Here is a 19,460-nt window from a genome sequence, read left to right on the forward strand (position 1 = left end):
TGTTAACCTGAAACAATAATTCTGTTTCTCTCTCCACAGCTGCTGCCTGACCTGCTGAGGATTTCCAGCATTTTCTGTTTTTAGTTCAGATTTCTAGAATCTGCAGTATTTTGCTTTTGTACTTGTATAGTATTTGTGTTTGTCAGTGCATTAGGCTATGCAAAGCGGTATACATGCATCAGCTTCACATGATGTGATATACGCACTTCTTTGAATCCATTTGAGAAACCGTTTTAGCCTGCCAACCTGAAAATGACCTATTTGTTCCTACTCTGTTTCCCTTGTTGAAACAATCCCTAATCCTAGGAGCTCTAATTCTGTGTAATAATCTCTGCACGGGTTTATCAAATATTTCTTGAAAATCCAAATATGCTACATCCAGTGGCTTCCTTTTAATCTAAGCAGCTGGTTAAAACTTTTAAAAAAAACCTCAGGTTTGTCAAAACAATTTCTCTCGCATATATCCACGTTGATGCTGCTCAATCATATAATGGTTTTCTAACTGCCCTGTTCCTTGCTTCTTTGATACTACTTGCTTCTGTCATACTTTGATACTAGTTAGACTAACTAGTTTATTTTCTCTCTCTCTCTCTCCCTTTCTCTTTTCTCAAGTAGTGGCATTGCATTTGCCACTTTCCAATCCATGGGGACTGTTCTAGAATCTAGGAAATTCTCAAAGATCAAAACCAATGCATCTGCTACCCCTGGAGCTGTCCCTTTAAAACCCGAGGATGTAGGCCCCTGGGATTTGTCGATTTTTAGTCCTTTTAATTTTTCCATAGTTTTTTTTGATCAATGATTTCTTTTAAATTCCTCATTGTTAGTAGACTATTTCTGGAATGCTTTTTGTCTCAAGCATCATCGGCTCCTTCTATTCCCATGGCCCTATGATCAGTCTATAACAGCAGCATAAGTCAAACTGTTATAACTAGTATTATATTGGTCTTAGTACTAAATTAAAGGAAAATACTTATAATGTTGCCAAAAAGAGTGACTAGCTTGACGATTGGGAAGACTTCAGAATTCAGCAAAGGGCACTTAGAAAATGATAACATGATTAGGCAGAATCAGCCCGGTTTTATGAAAGAAAAACAATATGTTTGACAAATCTATTTGAGCTCTTTGAAAGTGTAACTAGCAGGGTAGATAAAGGCAGATTTTCAAAAGGCATTTGATAAGGTAAGACGTGCAAGATTGTTGTATAAGATTAGGGCTTATGGGGTTAGGGGTGATATATTAACACAGACTGAGGATTGGCTCATGAACAGAACACATAGGAGTAAGTGGGTTATTTTCAGGTTAATAGTCTGTGACTAGTGGAGTGCTGTGAGAATCAGAGATGGGGCCTCAACTGTTTACAGTCTTTATCGGTGATGGGCAACCTAGGCCAGTGAGTGGGCCGCATGAGTGGCCCTCCTTCATCTCAGTGGGCCGCAAGATTGAAATCTGGCACGCGCACTAACCATGACTCTATGAATAGGATTAAATACATTTAATACACACCAAATATTTCATAATGAGGTAGATAATGCTTATATGTTAATACAACTGTCATCATCTTCCAATGGTAAAAAGCAAAATAAATATTTGCACTTTCCTTTTTGGCTACTACTTCCTCTGTTCTTTGATTTTGCTCTTGATTCTCCTTCTTTATCACGCTACCTTTACACAAAGCAACCCATTATATAATTAGGGGCAAATTAAATTACCAGCAAAATTAACACAAAATAACACAAACTCTCGCGTCCACCAGAGTTATAATCAAGACAGTCTCCTGGGATGGGGTCATTCTGCTTACTGCAGTTGCGTACCTAGAATTTGTGGGGTGTGCCAATAGAACTGTAGCAGCACTTTGATTGGACGCACACAGCTCTCACAGTCAATGTTGTGTATAATCAACACGCACCTCACTTCACGTGCCCTTGCTTTGCGTGCGCATCACTTGAGTAATACAAGTAGAAAAAAAACACCTGGACGGAAACCAGTGGAATCTGGCAACCCTGCACGTGTGCTGTGGTCAACAAAATGTCTTGCGGGCTGCACTCAGAACCCAGATAGGCCGCATGCAGGTTGCCCACACTGGTCTGTATCAATGGATAAAGTGGCCAAATGTAATGTATCCAAATTTGCTGCTGATAGAAAGCTAGATGAGAGAGTAAGCTGTGAGGAGAATATAGAGTCTGCAAGAGGATATACATGAATTAACTGAGTGGGCAAGCAGGTCGTAGATGGCGGTTAATGTGGGCAAATGACAGGTTATTCACTTTGGAAGAATAGGAAAACTGAATTTTCTTAAATCATGAAAAACTAAGGTGTTGGTATTCAGAGAATTTGGGTGTTCTGGCACACGAAACACAAAGTTAGCATGAAGGTACAATATGAAAATAGGAAGATCTTTGTTGCAATGGGGTTGGAGTACAAGTGTAAGGAAGACTTGCTGCAGTTATATAGAGTTTTTGTGAGAACACACCTGGAGTACTGTGTACTGTTTTAGCCTCTGTATCTAAGGAAGCATGTACTTGCCTTAGAACAATGGTTCACTAGATTGATTCCTGGGATATAGCAGCTGTCCTTGAGGAAAGATTAAGTGAGTAAAATGGGCCTATACTCTCTGGAGTTTAGAAGAATGAGAAGTGGTCTCATTGAAGTGTATAAAATTCTGTGAAGATTTGACAGGGTGGATGCCGAGACATTTGCCTGATGAGAGTCTGTAACTAGGGAACATAGTCTCAGGATAAGCAGATGCCCATTTTGAGCGAAGATGAGGAATTTCTTCACTCAGAGGGTTGCTATTCTTTGGAATTCTATATCCCAGAGGGCTGAGCATACTCACTTGTTGAGTATATTCAAGGCTGAGGTTGACAGATTTTTGAGCTAGCAGGGAAGTGGCATTGGAGTTGAGGATCAACTGATGATTGTATTAAATTGTAGCCTCGAAGGGCCCTATGGCTACTTATTTTTATTTCTTACAGTTCTGTTCTCGACTCCCCTACGGCTTAAACTGGCCCTGTGTGTGATGTACTGTGACTATTGTCCTGTTGAGGATATTTATTGAAAGTCGGATCATCTATGAATTTTCAAGATTACCTTATGGAAAATTTCTAAACTAACGATTTGATTGGAGGTTGCACCTCATAATTGGATTAGAATAACTCTGTTACATCTCACTGCCTTCCTGTAATAAACCTCACAGAGCTGCTTGTTTTTATTTTGTCGACTATCTGAAGGCCAGAAGATTTGGGCCATTAATTTTAATTGAAATATTACTTAATTTCTACCTGAGCTACATTCTCAGTTTGCTACACTTTTGCTTGAGGCACCATTATAAGAGGGATTTGTGGGATTTTAAACTTGCACCAAGCAGTTATTTGATTTTACGTAGTTTTGCTAAGTCATGGAGGCAGCAATAATCAGTTTGCTTTGCTTTTTGTCTATAAATGTTTTGGATCTTTAGTAATGTTCTCTTGAAATGGTCACAATATCTTCCTTCCTTTCAAGTATATGCAAATGTTCTTATTCCTTAGGCTCACTAGAATCTGACGAGTTCTGTGATGCAAAGGAAGAAGTTGACTTGCCAACTAAACTAGCAATGGCAGCTGGTGTTGCACAGCCATCTCAAATTCAGAAGGATGATGAGAGTCTGCATGAGGAGCTCACAGCTCTCCAGCTGAAGTTTGAAGTTAAAGAGGTATCAAACATTTTCAATATGTTAGCATTGAACTCATTTGTATTTCCATTACTTTTTTGTACACTCATTAAAATTTTTCTTTTGTATATGTGTATGAAATTATGGATGACCGAGAACAGATGGCTTGGCTACTGTTGGTTATGTTTCTTAATGTACATGTGGTTCAAGTCATCTGAACTGTTTTTGACATGTGGCTGCTTGCTTTGAGGCATTTCTCTACATTAAACCTGACTTGCCTGGTGCTGTGCACTATTCCCGATTTGTCAGCTGGAAGGGAAACCCTGTTGGGTATTTCTGTGAAAATAACTGTAGGGAGTGTTGTGGGAAAGATAATGGCTTTTTCTCAATAACCTTCCATTTTACACATCAAACACAAAAATTTCAGAGTGAACAGTTGTTTAATGGATGGTGTTCATTTTTGTTGTGTGATTGAGAATTACATTTATAAATTCAGATGAAGGGCAGCGTCACCTGTATATGATCTATAATAATAGCCTTAGCTCGTTTTATTTGTTGTTTTGTAGTTAGATTTTAGTCACTGGTACATTTTTTCCTCAGTTGTGTAGTCTACTATGAAATGGCGAATTACTTTAATTTTTGATGTCAACCAAATACAAAGTTAATGCTTTAATGTGGAGGCATTTAAGTTTCTGCTTCCTTCATGTTGCTGGTAAGGTGCATTTGAAATGAGAGCTCTATTTCCCTTTCACCCCATGGAGGGGAAACTGCACCATTCCTGGAGACACTGCAATACCAGGTTGATGCGTGAGTGGAATGGGCAAGCCCCTGTTCATCTCCCTGTCCCAAAAATCAATTTCATATTTGGCTCCCAGGTAGGGGACGTATCAGATACTAAACTGATAAGAACAGATATAACATTTGATCTTAGCCAAATTGCATTGTGTTAAGTTGTTGAATAGTCCTTTGGTATCTTACCTGTAGGTAGTTATTGAACTGACAAGGCAAGAAGACCAGGAGAAACCACTGCTTGTTTTCAGTATATCTCAGTTGGGTACTGAAGTGAACATCAGAACATTTGATTTGACGTCTACATCATATTTGAAGAAAATCACCTTAGATTATTGTGAATTCCCTGGTGAGTATCTTGCCTCTTAAAACTCTCCCAAATGATAAATGTAGATAAATTTCAAAGTGTTTGGAGGAAGACTATAAATACACTCCACGAGCAAGCCTCAATCCCCCTAATATCAGTTTGGAAAGCAAATTGAATGACTTAGAGTTCCAATTTTTGAAAATTTTTCAACACTTCACTCTACTGCAGAAGATCTGAGCAATGATGATGATCACTTTATACAAGTTGTATCTTCCCAGAAATGTTTAACTCACTTCAACTTGAACCTTAAAATTAAAAACCTTGTCTGAAATGCTGTAGTATGCAAAGTTAACCATATAATTTGAATGTATAAACATCAAATACTACTTACCCCAGGTATGCGCACGATTATAATATGGAGTAGCACATGATGTTGGAATTAGTAATTTATTGTGCCATGGAGTGAAGTTTTGGTTTTGTTCTTCACACCACTGAATTTCTTGCCTTGGCTGGATTGTTTTGGGGTTGTCCCAAGTGAAGACTGGTCACTTGCTTTGGTGTGGGTGAGGAGCAAGGGGAAGGAAAATCTGAAGGTCCTATGTAGCTCTTTAGTGAGGCTCTTGACTGATGCTTCACACATTTATAAAGGCCTAGCTGCATTTGGTTCACCCAGCATTTTGCTTGCAGTTTGTAATTCAGGGAGATTCAAAATGGGGCAAAAATATTGGGAAAAAAGAGGAGCTCGTACTATCACCAAAAGCGCATTATGTAGACTTGAGTCTTGTTCCCTGCTCTTCCTGACTCCCTCCAGTGTAAACAAATCGTAGAATCTTACAGCACAGAAGGAAACCATTCAGCCCATTGTGCCCATGCTGGCTCTTTGAAAGAGCTCCTAATTTAATCTCACACCCAGCTTTTCCACATAACATTGCAAATCAGTGCAATTCAAGTACATTCCAATTGTCCTTTGACAGTTCCCATGGAATCTGATTCCCACCTCCCTTTCAGATAGTGTGTTCCAGATCATCATATCCTTCTTGTGGAAAAAAAAATTCTCCTGATCCCCCCCCCTTTAGTTCTTTTTCCAGTTATTTTAAAATCTATTACCCTCCATTTTAAATCTAATACCTCTGAAACTTTATAATTTCACCACCTCTATTAATCTTTTCTTATTTCAAATCTCTCCAAATAACTGAAAAATATAGTACTAGAACAGAAGAAATAGGAGCAGCAGTAGACCATTCAGCCCTTCAAATGTGCCCCACCATTCAGTGCAATCATGGCTGATCTTTGACCTCAATACACTTTCCCTGCCCAATTCCCATATCCCTTGACTCACATAGAGTCTAAAAAGCTATTGACCACAGCCTCTAAATTCTTATTCCTGATGTCACCCTGATAGTGCTAAGCAATTCTGCTTGGCTGTTCCATAATTGTGAGTTATGGTTAGTTGCATGGGACAACCATAAGCTCCATGGTGTATAATTGCTAACAGGACCGGAACTCCCAAAGTCCAGGTGAAACTTCAGGCTGTGGAACTCTTGAGCTTAACTTGCAGTTGTTGGAAAGAGTGGCATGATTTGCAGGCTATCGTTCTGTAAGCATTTCTAACATTTTAATGATTTTTCAGACTTGTGTGACTTGTTGATGTTATGCTTTTAGCTGTATCAGCTGCCTGTAGTGGGGAAAAAGATAGAAACCAAAATGATTTTGAAAAAAATGACATTGTTTTAGGGCCTTCATTAGGTTTAATTAAATAGATACGTGTGGGAAAGAACGTGATGTTGAATAAGCATCCACAGTACTCTATTAATAAGTGATTCTTTAAATCCTGACGTATTTTATGAAGAATATATGCTGAAATTGAATTTCATGCTTTTGTGTTCTCCAGATGACCAAAATCAGAAGCTACATTTGATCAGTTGTGCAGATACACCAGGTTCAGATCTTCTGAAAGTGGAATACATAAAGGTTACTTTTTTATTCTTCCATTAAGCTTAAGCCTAAAGATAAAATATAGATATAGTGGTTCCAGTCAGTTACAAGGCTTTTTATTCTAAATGCAATGTCAGTGGTAGCTCAGTTGGTATCATTTGTGCCTCTGAGTCACATGGTTCCAGGTTCAAGTGCCACTTCAAGGCTGAGCACAAAAATCATGGCTGACATCCCAGTGCAGTTCTGAAGGAGTGCTACACGGTTAGAGCTGCCGACTTCTGGATGAAGCGTTAAACCATGGTCCCATCTGCCACCTTGGATTGATGCAAAATAAAATCCCAAGGCTATTTTGAAGAAGAGCGGCAATTTCATCCTGGTTTCTTGGCTAATATTTATTTACCAAGTGAACATCACAAACAGACTAATTGGATCATTATCACATTACTGTTTGTGGGAGTTTGCTGTCAGCAAGCTTTTTCCTACGTTACATGTTTATAACAGTGACTGCATCTGCTTCCTTGGCTGTAAAGCCCTTTGGGAAGTCTGGTGGTTGAGGAAAGCACTAAGTAAATGCAAGCCTTTCTTTCCTTAGGTTGATGATCAGCATTTGCTCTTCATTATGTCAGTACTGAGGTAAAATTAACTTCAACAAAAATGTTTTATAGGCTGATAAAAATGGACCACATTTCAAAATGAATTACAACAGCACCGAACAAATGCTCAAGGTAAGCACTTAATTGTCCTTTCTCAGAAACATGAAGGCCAGCTGGAGAACACCGGTTTTAAAAAAAATCTTCAATGTTTGTTATTTAATTAAAAAGATGCCGCCATTAGAAATCCAGGCTAATGAGCTTTATTCACAAGGAAATGGATTTTTCTAGGATACAAAAAAGCCCATAAAAATGACTCATCCCATCTTTTTAAAAAGGAAAACGTCAGCCCACTTTGTTTTTTGTTACATGGTATTTAAGTATTTTAGAATCATTGAAGGATATTTGTCCTAGTTTCTTAACCCTCATTGTAAATGTAATCAATTTGCTAATGTCAGATGTTCCAGGGAATGATGTCCTAAAATCATCCATTTCTGATTTGTAGGTTAAATTTAAATAGCAACTGAATTCAATTAAAATTACAAATTAATTTTGTAGAAAGGGATGGCATTTTTGTTACATGTATACGTATATGATACATGAGCCTATGAAAGTCAGTAGACCATACAAAGGGATAGCGTTTAATCTGGTCATGCAAAAATCAGATTCATAAAATGACGCAGTGCAGAAGGAGGTTATTTGTACAACAAAGTCTCAGACCATACAAAGGGATGGAATTTGGCCTACTTATCTGTATAGTAATGATGTTAGCTGTGTGGGATCATCTTCTCTTGTCTTTGTTTAAGGAAAAAAAGTTTGTGTAATTTTTCATGCTTTGACAGTTACATACGAAATAGGAGCAGAAGTAGGCCATTTGGCCCCTCGAGCCTGTTCTGCCATTCAATAAGATCATGGCTGATCTGTTTGTATCTTTTACTCCACATTCCCATCTACCCCTGATGATCTTAGATTCTTGTTAAGCAAGGGAATCAATCCACCTCTACCTTAAAAATATTCAATGAGCCCACCTCCACCACCTTATGAGGCAGTGTGTTCCAAAGCTGGACAACCCTCAGAAAAAAAATTCTCTCCATCTCTGTCCTAAAAGGGCAACCCCTAATTTTAAAACAGTGCCCCCTAGTTCTGGACTCACCCGCAAGAGGAAACATCCTTTCGCCATCCATCTTATCAAGGCCGTTCAGGATCTTGTAGACTTCAATCAAATCACCCCACACTCTTCTAAACTCCAGTCTGCCTAACCTTTTCTCATAAGACAACCCACTCATTCCAGGTATCAATCTAGTAAACCTCCTCTGAACCGCCTCCAATACATTTACATCCTTCTTAAATAAGGAGACCAAAACTCTGCACAGTATTCGAGATATGGTCTCGCTAATGCCCTGTATAATTGAAGCATACCATCCTTACTTTTATGTTCAATTAGCCCTCTTAATTACTTGCTGTACCTGCAAACTAACTTTTTGTGACTCATGCCCTAAAACACCTAGATCCCTCTGCATCTTGGAATTCTGCAGCTGTTCTCTGTTTAAGTAATACTCTACTTTTTTATTCCTCCTGCCAAAGTGAAGAATTTCACATTTTCCTACATTATACTCCATCTGCCAGATTTTTGCCCACTCCATTCAACCTACCTATATCCCTCTGCAACCTCTTTATATCCTCTTCATAGCATACTTTCCTACTTACCTTTGTGTCATCCGAAAATTTAGCTAGCATGCCTTCACTCCCCTCATCTAAGTCATTGATATAAATTGTGATAAGTTGAGGCCTCAGCATCGACCCTTGCAGGACTTTACTCGTCACATCCAGCCAGTCAGAAAAAGACCGATTTATGCATACTCTCTGCTCTCTGCCAGCCAGCCAATCTTCTCTCCATGCTAATATCTTACCCCCTACACCATGAGCTTTTATTTTCTGCAATAACCTTTGATGTGGCACCTTAAATGCATTCTGGAAATCCAAGTACAGCACGACTACTTTATTGACACTGCATGATACTCCTTCAGAGAACTCCAATAAATTGGTTAAACATAATTTCCTTCCACAAACCATGCTGACTCTTCTGATTGCTTTGAGTTTCTCCAAGTGCCCAGCTATAACCTCCTTAATGATTGATTCCAGCACCTTCTCCATAACGGACGTCAAACTAACTGGCCTATAGTTTCCTGTATTCTGCCTCCCTCTCTTCTTGAACGGAGGGGTTATATTTGCTACTTTCCGGTCTGATGGAACCTTTCCAGAATCTAGGGATTTTTGGAAAATTAACACCAATGCATCTACTACCTCATTAGTCACTCTTTTAAGACTCTAGGATGAAGCCCATCTGGACCCGGAGACTTGTCAGCCTGCAGCTCCATCAGTTTGCTCAGTAATGCTTCCCCAGTGATTGTAATTTCGCCAAGTTACCCCCTTGCTTCACCTCCTGATTTACTGCTATTACTGGAATGCTTTTGTATCCTCTAAAAATAAATTCTGCTTGCATTTCATTTAAATCCTTAAATACCGCAGACATTGCACTTAAAGGCCTCAAGTATTAACTTGACGTGATTGAATTAAAATGAAGAATTTTGCACCAAATTTTATGCTGTTGAACAAGGTGGTTGGAAACCCTTGCTTGAGTTTTGGAAGAAAAGCAACGTTAATTTGGTGGCCCCGATTCAAATTATTTAGCTGAGTTTCCAATGAAAATGATCAGATGCTGCAAATCTAACTGCATGTGTTGAACCTTAAGCTATGAACTGGGTAGTGTACATTGCTCAGCATTAATCAGTACCCAAGTAACCTTTGCAGTACTGCTGCAAAGTTTTGTAATGTTATGCCTTGGAGATCACATTTTTAATGTAATTTGTTTGCTGTATTTAGTTCTTGGAGAATTATTTTGATTTTTATGATTAGAAAAATGTTGTTGGATATAATTCTATTTTAATTGGAGCAAACACATTTTAGTTCATGAAAGGAGCCAGTGTTCCTTTCAGCTTTGAAAATGTGTTTCCTTAATGTCACCTCTTAATCATATTCATCAATTCATTAGAGCCCCCTTGTTTCATGGTCTCAAAGGCATGTGTCCTTCAGTTCTAGTCTTCTCTCCCACAAGAGGAAACATCCTCCGGGTAACAAGCCCCCTCAGAATCTTTTGCTTTAATACCTCTCATTCTTCTAAACTCCAATGGGTATAGGCCCAACCTGTTCAACCTTTCTTCATAAGATAAGCCCTTCATCCCAGGAATGAGTTGAGTGCATTTCTCTGAACTGCTTCCAATATAATTATATCCTTTTTCAAATAAGGAGATCAAAATTGTACGCAGGATTCCAGATGTGGCCTCACCAAGGCCCTGTACAGCTGTTGTAACACTTCCCTACTTTTATATTCCATTTGCTTGCAACACCAGCAATCCATTAGCCTTCCGAACCCCTTGCTGTACATGCATACTTGCTTTTTGTGATTCCTGTACCACTGAGCTCTGAAATCTCCCTCCATTGAAATAGTATACTGCTTTTCTATTCTTCCTGCCAAAGTGAACAAGTTCACATTTTCCCACATTATACTCCATCTGCCAATTTTTTGCCCACTCACTTAACCTATCAATATACCTTTGTAGATTATTTATCACCTCTTGACAACTTATTTTCCTACCTATCATGGTGTCATCAACAAATTTAGCCACCATACATTTGGTCCCTTCATCCAAGGCATTGATATAGAATGTAAACACCTTCTAAGCATCAGCTTAGCAATGACAGGAAATGTGCTGGAAAATGGCATTTACTCACCAATAATCTGCTAACTGATCAGCTTGGATTCTGCCAGGACTACTCGGCTTCAGACCTTGTTATAGCTTTGCTCAACGTGGGTACAAGAGCTGGACTTTGGAGATGAAATGAGAGTGACTGCCCTTGATATCAAGGCAGCATTTGAACGAATGTGGCATCAATGAACCCTAGCAAAATTGGAGTCGATGGGAATCGGGGGGAAATCTCTCCACTGGTTGGAGTCATACCGAGCACAAAGGAAGATGGTTGTGGTTGTTGGAGGTCAATCATCTCAGCCCCAGGGCATCACCGCAGGAGTTCCTCAGGGTAGTGCCTTAGGCCCCACCATCTTCAGTTACTTCATCAATGAACTTCTCTCCATCTCCAACAAGAAATAGCCTTACTAACTACCGCTCCATGAGTTTCAATTGCATTACCATTATTTTGGGAAAAAATTAAATCAATTAAGGAGCAGACCATGGCATAGGTATCTGTTTTTCTTTAATAATTCATTCCCAGAATATGGTTGATCATTGATCAGGACAGAGGCTGGATATCTGGAGGTGTGCAACTCCCCTGACTCCCCAAAGTCTCCTTTTCATCTTCAAAGCATGAGTTTGGAATGTGATGAAATACTCTTCACTTAACTGGATGGGTGCAGCTGACATTACACTGAAGAACTTTGACACCATCTAGGACAAAGCAATGCACTTGATTGACATCCATCAACTCAAATGCCCACTACCTCTACAACTGGTTTATTGTGGCTGTATTGACAGGAACTTGACACGGTCAAGCTCCTGGAACACACTTCCTAACCATGCTGTAATGTGTACCTTCACCAGATAGACAATAGTAGTTAAAGTAGGTCTAACACCTTCTCAAGAGCAACTAGGGATGAACAACAAATTCTGGTTTTGACAGTGATGCCCACATCGTAAGAATCAGTTATAAAATAGATGCTTGTACCATGCACGAAGGAAATATTTTCTGTGGTCTCCCTTTTATTGATTTAATTTTTTTCAAAGTAAAACTCACCAAATTAATTTGTCTAGCAAACACTGGCCACTTGATAAAACGCTGACTATTGTTACCAGCCTGGGGCAGTGAAGTGTGATGTGATGGCTGTCAGCTTGGATTCTGAGTATATCAAACAGCCTGGTGTTTTCTCTGGAGAGGTGATGAATGTTCACTTTTAGATCTGCACACTTGAGCATTGTTTCAATGAACAGTCTCAATTATAAAGAGATGGCCCTGATGGGAAGCCAATCACCTCATGGTAAGAGCTGCTTAAAAATCAGCTGCAGCAAAAGGACGAGTGCAATATGAAGCGTTTTTTCATTCCATATTTCATTTTTTCTGATTCCCCTTCTGAGCTATTTCTTCTAATCCCTGTCCCATCCACTCTGTTTTATCACAAGTGCATCTCCTGTTGTTTCAGTTTTAAACTCAACTTCTAAGTTAACCAGACTAATTTGACATGACAAAAACAGAATTACCTGGAAAAACTCAGCAGGTCTGGCAGCATCGGCTGATGCTGCCAGATCTGCTGAGTTTTTCCAGGTAATTCTGTTTTTGTTTTGGACTTCCAGCATCCGCAGTTTTTTTGTTTTTATCTCTAATTTGACATGACAATTGTGTGTATGTTGAAAAGATCCTGATTTCTATTGCATGCTTGTCTTATTTCTGATCCATTTTTATCATATCAATATTGAGCTTTACTGTTGTTACTTGTCTTCAGTAAAGGTTCCTAATAAATCTCCTTTCTTTCCTAATAGTTCTCCTATCTGTGAAGCATCAATTAATTTCTATCTTCATTTCTATTACTCATTCTCAGTGCCTTTCCAAACCTGACATCTGTCTCTGTTGATGTTGAAGTAAAATAACGCTGTTTCTTCCTATGTTGCAAATGCACTTTCTTTCTTTTTATTGTTTGTTAGATCTTTAGTTTCACAGAATGGCTTTTGAGCGATGACCGTATGTTTTCCTCTGATAGTGGCTTTTAATATTTTTGAACAAGTGGCATGAATATATTTGTAAAGTTTATAGACTTACAAAAGTAATTGTGAAAACCAGAAATGTGCGGGCAAATGTTCCAAAGCCTGAAATTTGATTGCAATGCATTGTTGTAATCTGGTATAATTAACAATAAATAGAACGGATGACGTTTTAATTTTGTTTATCAACAGGTCGCATTTTCTTCACTTAATCTTCTTCTGCATACACAAGCTTTACTTTCAACCATCAATTTTCTGACAACAGTTGTTCCGTCAGGCAACATGGACTCTATTGATAAGGATCATGAAGTGAAGGCACAAAAGCAGAAACAGGATAAAGGGGTTGCCACAAAAACAGGTACACGGCATCAGCAGGATTTCATGTTAGGATTGTTCTTCAGTAAATTTGAATAGCCAGTGAAAGTACTTATAAATGTGGAGTGAAATTACAATTAGCCAAGCTGTGAATTCTAGACTCCCTTATCATTTCTATTCACAGATAATATTATTGCTGGCATTCCATAGTATCATCCAGTTTGATTTGTGGGAGCTAAATTGCTGTTTTAGTCCTCTTTGTGGTGACTTTTGACATCTTTACCACAATTAGTGCACCTTAATTTACCTCAAACACATAACAAATGAAAAGTGACTTTGGTTCACTATTGAAATGTGATTATTTTAATTATGTTAGTTTTCCCTTATGCTTCTCTCCTGAGGATTACCTTTAACCTTCTCACTCTTTTAGAACTAAAGACGAGGTGCAGTTCTGTGTAGCCACGTTTAATTAGCAGTCCTGCGCAGTCAGAAGGAGCATGTTGTTTTTCCCTGTGGGATGGAGGGAGCATCTTCATATAGCCCTGTTTATATTTTCCTATTTAACATGAGATGCATTTCAGAAGTATTTTATTGAATGTGAAATACTTTGGGCATCCAGAGAATGTGAAACGCATTATGTAAATTCGAGTTAGTTCTTCCTTGTTATTTGTCGAGATTAGCACTATTTCTTTTCCCGCTGCTTTGAATTGTTCGTACTTTGTCCTTCGCATGTTTAGTAAAATGAATACATAAGTTATTACTTGAACCACCCCCCCACCCCCCCAACATTTTGACTGGGTTTTGAAAGCCTCAGAGAAAAAATTTCTCCTCATCTCTGTTTTAAATGAGTGACCCCAAGTTCTAGATTCTCCCACAAGAGGCAACATCCTCTCCGCATCCACCCTAACAAGACCCCTCAGGGTCTTAAATGTTTCAGTCAAGTTGCCTTTTACTCTAATAAATTCCAGTGGATACAAGCCTAACCTGTCCAACCTTTCCTCATAAGACAACCCACCCATTCTTGGTATTAGCCTAGTAGATGATCCAATATATTGAATATATACATAAGGCTGACGGACAGAGTTTTGGCTCCCGGAGGATTGAGGGATAGTGAGTAGATGGGAAAGTGGAGTTTAAGCCTAAGATTAGCTATGATCACATTGAATGGTGGAGCAGACTCTTCAGGCCATGTGGAATCTTGCTCCCACTTCTTTCTTATGTTTTTAGTGGAGTGCAGCAAGTAATTTAGTCTCAGCTACTTGAGTATCTATTTACAAAACAAAAACAAAATTACCTGGAAAAACTCAGCAGGTCTGGCAGCATCGGCGGAGAAGAAAAGAGTTGACGTTTCGAGTCCTCATGACCCTTCAACAGACCTTCTGTCGAAGGGTCATGAGGACGCGAAACGTCAACTCTTTTCTTCTCCGCCAATGCTGCCAGACCTGCTGAGTTTTTCCAGGTAATTCTGTTTTTGTTTTGGATTTCCAGCATCTGCAGTTTTTTTGTTTTTATATCTGAGTATCTATTTACTTGTACAATACAAGCCAGCATGCAATTTAAAAAGAAACTTAAAAAAAATAATTAGGAGGTGGGCACCTCCTGATCAGGGTTGACATTTTCAGTCTTTTTGAGGGATGGAAATATCTTATTGGTATTTTTTGCTTTGTGTAACATTCAACTGAGTGAAAGTGTTGAACCATGAAAGTTCTGGAAACGGGGGGGCGGGTTAGTGGAGTGGTGGGGGTAGGCAATGGCATTGTGGTATTATCACTGGACCAGTAATCCAGAGACCCAGGGTAATGATCTGGGGACCCAGGTTTGAATCCTGGAATTTGAATTCAATAAGAATCTTGAATTAAAAGTCTAATGTTGATTGTTGTAAAAACCCATCTGGTTCACTAATGTCCTTTAGGGAAGGAAATCTGCTGTGTCACTACACCTGCCAGACCCACAGCAATGTGGCTGACTCTTAAATGCCCTCTGACCTAGGGCACCTAGGGATGGGTAATAAATGCTGGCCTAGCCAGTGACACCCACACCTCATGGACAAATAAAAAAAAACTTGATCAATAAAGCAATGTCTGTGTGTCCACGCTCAAATCATGGAAATGTAAGCAAGAAGAGGCAAACCAAGTTCCTTTGAAGTATCCTGCTTGAAGGGATTCTGAATAATTCTAAATAAACAATGTTGACTTACATTGCTCAGTTATTTCTCAGTTTTAGGAACAAATGACAAAATACACAGAGATTGCAGTGCTTGTTAGCAATGTTGAACTTCCTTTCCTGTGCAGCTGCCTCTTTCTGCCTCAGGCCCAGCAGGAATTAGCACCTATAATAATTATACCTGTCAGACTATTTATTGTACTCCTTTATTGTATTGTCTGCAGTATCCTTGAAACAAAAAAGAAAACAAAGAGGCAAACTTTACCAACTACTGGGGTACCTCTGTGTACCTGTGAAATCCTTACACAAATCCTTATTTTGATGCCTGGTATGTTTTAGCTCCGAGATCACTTTTTTCATACTGTGCATGGAGCAGAATCCAGAGTCAAATAACAGATATCTGTAAAACTGTTCACCCATTCCCAAACAGTACTTCAAGAAGAGAGAACTTTTTATCTGAAGTTGAATCCATTGTATGATTTCGATTTAGCTGTTGAGAGATCACCTGAATTTCTTGAACTCTTTTTGACAGTTTTGAAAAGCTCAAGGGATACTGACGTGGTTGTTTTCAAGATGTTTGCCATGATGGATGCATTTAATGTGGCCGTGTGTGATGAGAAGTGCAGTATTGCAGACATTAGAGTACAAGGTAAGACATGCGCTGAGTGAGAGTCTTCATTGCTGTAATTTTTCACTTACACTGGACTGCTTACCTCAGAATCACTAAATGGTTACAGCAGAGTGGGAGATCATTCGGCCCGCTATGTCTGTGCTGGCTCTCGAAAGGGACAGTTCACCTCATGCCAATCCCCGGCCCTCTCCACCTCACACGAGCCAACAGAATGATTCACTTCTGTTCCAGAAACAGCGTTGCTAATTTGGATTTATTTCCTCATTTCCCATTTGAAAGAAATCAACATTGCAGTGATGTTGTCACTTGAAATGCATGCTGGAATATCTGAGGTTTGGAAACCTAGGGGTGAGTTTTACGACCTCCTGTTCGTGTATTTGAAGGCATGGGGCTCATAAAATAAAACGGGTGGCCTGCCCACCTTCAACCTGTCTCTCATATTAAGATGGGTGGGTAAGTCGTCGCGCAGTCTGCCCATTTGCCCTTGGCTCCATTGATGCCAGGGGCCACTTAAGGGCTTCATTCCACCTCTGCCGTCGTAACACGTGTGGCAGGGGAAAGCGGAAGCAAGGTGGACAGCCAGGCAGCTTTCATAACACAAGTTGTGGCAAGCAAGAAGGGGGTGGGGAGGGGGGCCCTCCTGTCTCTGGCAAGATTATACCCACTCTTTAAGCCTCTCCCCTAGCCTCTAAAACATCCCCCCACCCTCCCTCAGCCCCCTAATCCCCACCCCTCTTCCCCTAATTGGGGAAGGCGGCCCTGTCCAAAATGCCCAGACTTATCTAAAGCCCAGTATCCTCAACATTTCTCCAGGGTCTGCATGTAGTCCCAGCAGTGGCCACTGCTCGATTCTAAGGCTGATGGGACAATAGAGCTGTCAGCCAATCAGAGTGGCCAGCAGTGCTCTGGAGTGGGGCTTCTTCCCAGAAGGGGGCACAAGTCTCACTCTAAATCAGTTAAGACTGGTTCTGTGCATCGTTGCTGTGAGGCAGCCAAGTTTCTTGTTGGCGCAATGCTGATGGACTTTTTGGTCTTTGGGGGCAGGTAATCCACCCCCTAATTTCTAAAATACCAGTCTTTTCACTATTAAGTAAGATCTGGTGAATGGAATCTAAGTTCACTCACTGAAATTATGCAATAGTTAAGCCCCTTTCCATAGGCATCGTCATCCAACCATTCCTTCATCCTAACTTTCTGCTCAGGATCTCATTAATTTTGCCAAAGGTTGGCAATAGGCCATAACCTTGCCTTCAGTTTCCAAGCAAGATATTTTTTATTACTTCTCACTAATTTTTATGTTGATTATTCCACAAGTGTAACAGTTTCATTTCCTACTCCTTGTCCCAATTTAGCTGATGTTGTCTCATTGTAACCAATTTTTGCCAATGGCAGAGGAATTATTGTCTTGTTTGCCTTTCCCCTACATCTGAAGGAACTGTCCAAATATCACATTGTCAAATTTTCTTAGCATTATTTCCCTCCACCTCCAATGTTTTCACACTTTGAGATCATACTGACTCTGAAGTTTTCTCTCCTCTGCTAACTCCATTTCTCCTCACACATGTTCCCCTTACTGCTATCCACTCAGTGTCTATCCACTGAGTTCTTCTATCATTTCCCAAACAGGCACTTGCTTTAATGGTTTCTGGAAGAGGTCAGAATTGGGTACATACAATGACTTTCCTGTCTCTAACTGATGCTCACTGAGTCTACTTGGAGTATCTTTGCAGTCATTCTGTCTGAGATCAATAACTCAGTGGAATTATATAGATCAAACCTGGGAATGTTTGTGGTTAATATGATTCATGCCCAGGTGTACCATGAAGTCAACTTTCTTTGAAAAGGAGGAGAAATTTCTTAACTCCACAGCGTTGTAGATCTTTGGAATTCTTTACCACAGGTGGATGCTCAAGCATTGAGTAGTCTCAAGACGAAGATTGATACACTTTTGAACACTAAGGGAATTAAGGGATGTGGGGATATTGGCAGCTGGGGCTGGGGGAATGGTGTGGGTCGGTGGAGTATAGCTAGAAGGTCAGCCACGATCATATTGAATGACAGAGCAGGGCTGAATGGCTTTTGCTTGCTCCTGTTTCTTGGATTCTTCAGCAGACAATGCTCACAAAACCTTACCTTGAGAATATAATATGTTTCAGTTTCTAATGTATAGACATGCTGTAGTCCCATTCATCTTGCCAAAAACATGAATGTTTCCCCTACAATCAATAGTTTGGAAATAAATGACCAGAAACTTAACTGGACCAGCCACTTGAATAATGTGGTTAGGAGATCAAGCCAGAGACTGGGAATCCTGCAGCAGATGACTCACCTAACTTCCCAAAGTCTTTCCACCCTTCGTAAGGGACAAGTCGGGAGTGTGATGTCATGTGTTTGCCTGGATGAGTGCGGCTCAGTAATACTCGAGAAGCTTGACGACATCTCGGACACAGCAGTCCTCTTGGTTGCCACCCCATCCACCACCTTGAACATTTGCTCCTCCATCATTGGTGTGCAGTGGCAGTAGTGTGCACCATGTACAAGATGCACTGCTGTAACTCACCAAGGCTTCTTTAATATTACATTCCAAACACACAGAGGGACATGAGTAGCAGACGTATGGGAATACCACCACCTGTCAGTTCCCCCCCAAGTTGTACCATTCTGACTGGAAATATGCTCCTGTTCCTTTACTGTGGTTGAGTCAAAAACCTGGAACTCCCTACCTAATGCCATTGTGGCCTGTTCCACATACAGCAATGGTTCAAGATGGCGGCTCACCACTACCTGCTCAAGGGCACTTAGGGTTGTGCAATAAATGCTGTTCTTGCCAGTGATGCTCACATCCCAAAAATAAAGCAACTCTCATTTCTTATTTGGCATGTGTTCATATTGTGGAATTATTAGGAAGAAAAATTATTGAAGGTGCAGTTCTCTCTATTGTTTTGTGCATGATGCAATGTAGAGTGGTACAAAATCCTTTGTATGGACATGTTTCCCATTGTTGGAAAAGCCAGCGCAGGAATGTGCAGGTGTCAGGAATGTACCTTGGCAGCTTGCTGATTACTCTCACTTAACAATGGTCCCCCAGTGCATACTTGGAGATTAAATATCAATGAATGCTTGGTAAATAGGCAAAATTATGATGGTTTCCCCATGAGCTAAATTGTCTTAGGTTTACCCGCACAACAGTGATAGAACTGGAAAAAGTAATGGAGTGTGCTTTGTGACATTGCAGATACTGAGGCATGCTGTGCTCTGTACTAAAGTTCTTTCCTTGATGTACACCTCATACTGTCTGAGGACGTGGTGTTAGTGC

At 40.0% G+C, this 19,460-nt stretch overlaps 1 protein-coding gene and 1 non-coding gene across 6 annotated transcripts in view; one reads left to right on the forward strand and one right to left on the reverse strand.

Moving 5' to 3' along the window:
- Positions 1-19,460, forward strand: part of vps13c (vacuolar protein sorting 13 homolog C) — a 351,237-nt gene that overhangs the window by 143,936 nt on the left and 187,841 nt on the right. For all 5 annotated transcript variants that reach the window (XM_041181313.1, XM_041181309.1, XM_041181310.1 and 2 more), the window contains 6 exons: positions 3,525-3,688; positions 4,631-4,784; positions 6,634-6,713; positions 7,343-7,402; positions 13,228-13,393; positions 16,046-16,162. In XM_041181313.1, the coding sequence (XP_041037247.1) occupies positions 3,525-3,688; positions 4,631-4,784; positions 6,634-6,713; positions 7,343-7,402; positions 13,228-13,393; positions 16,046-16,162 (741 nt within the window). The remainder of the gene's footprint in view (positions 1-3,524; positions 3,689-4,630; positions 4,785-6,633; positions 6,714-7,342; positions 7,403-13,227; positions 13,394-16,045; positions 16,163-19,460) is intronic.
- On the reverse strand, positions 4,409-4,596 carry LOC121274140. The gene has a single exon (XR_005942175.1). It is a non-coding gene; the product is annotated as a U2 spliceosomal RNA (small nuclear RNA).

This window comes from Carcharodon carcharias, assembly GCF_017639515.1.
Source record: "Carcharodon carcharias isolate sCarCar2 chromosome 32 unlocalized genomic scaffold, sCarCar2.pri SUPER_32_unloc_1, whole genome shotgun sequence".
In the NCBI taxonomy this organism is placed as follows: Eukaryota; Metazoa; Chordata; class Chondrichthyes; order Lamniformes; family Lamnidae; genus Carcharodon; species Carcharodon carcharias.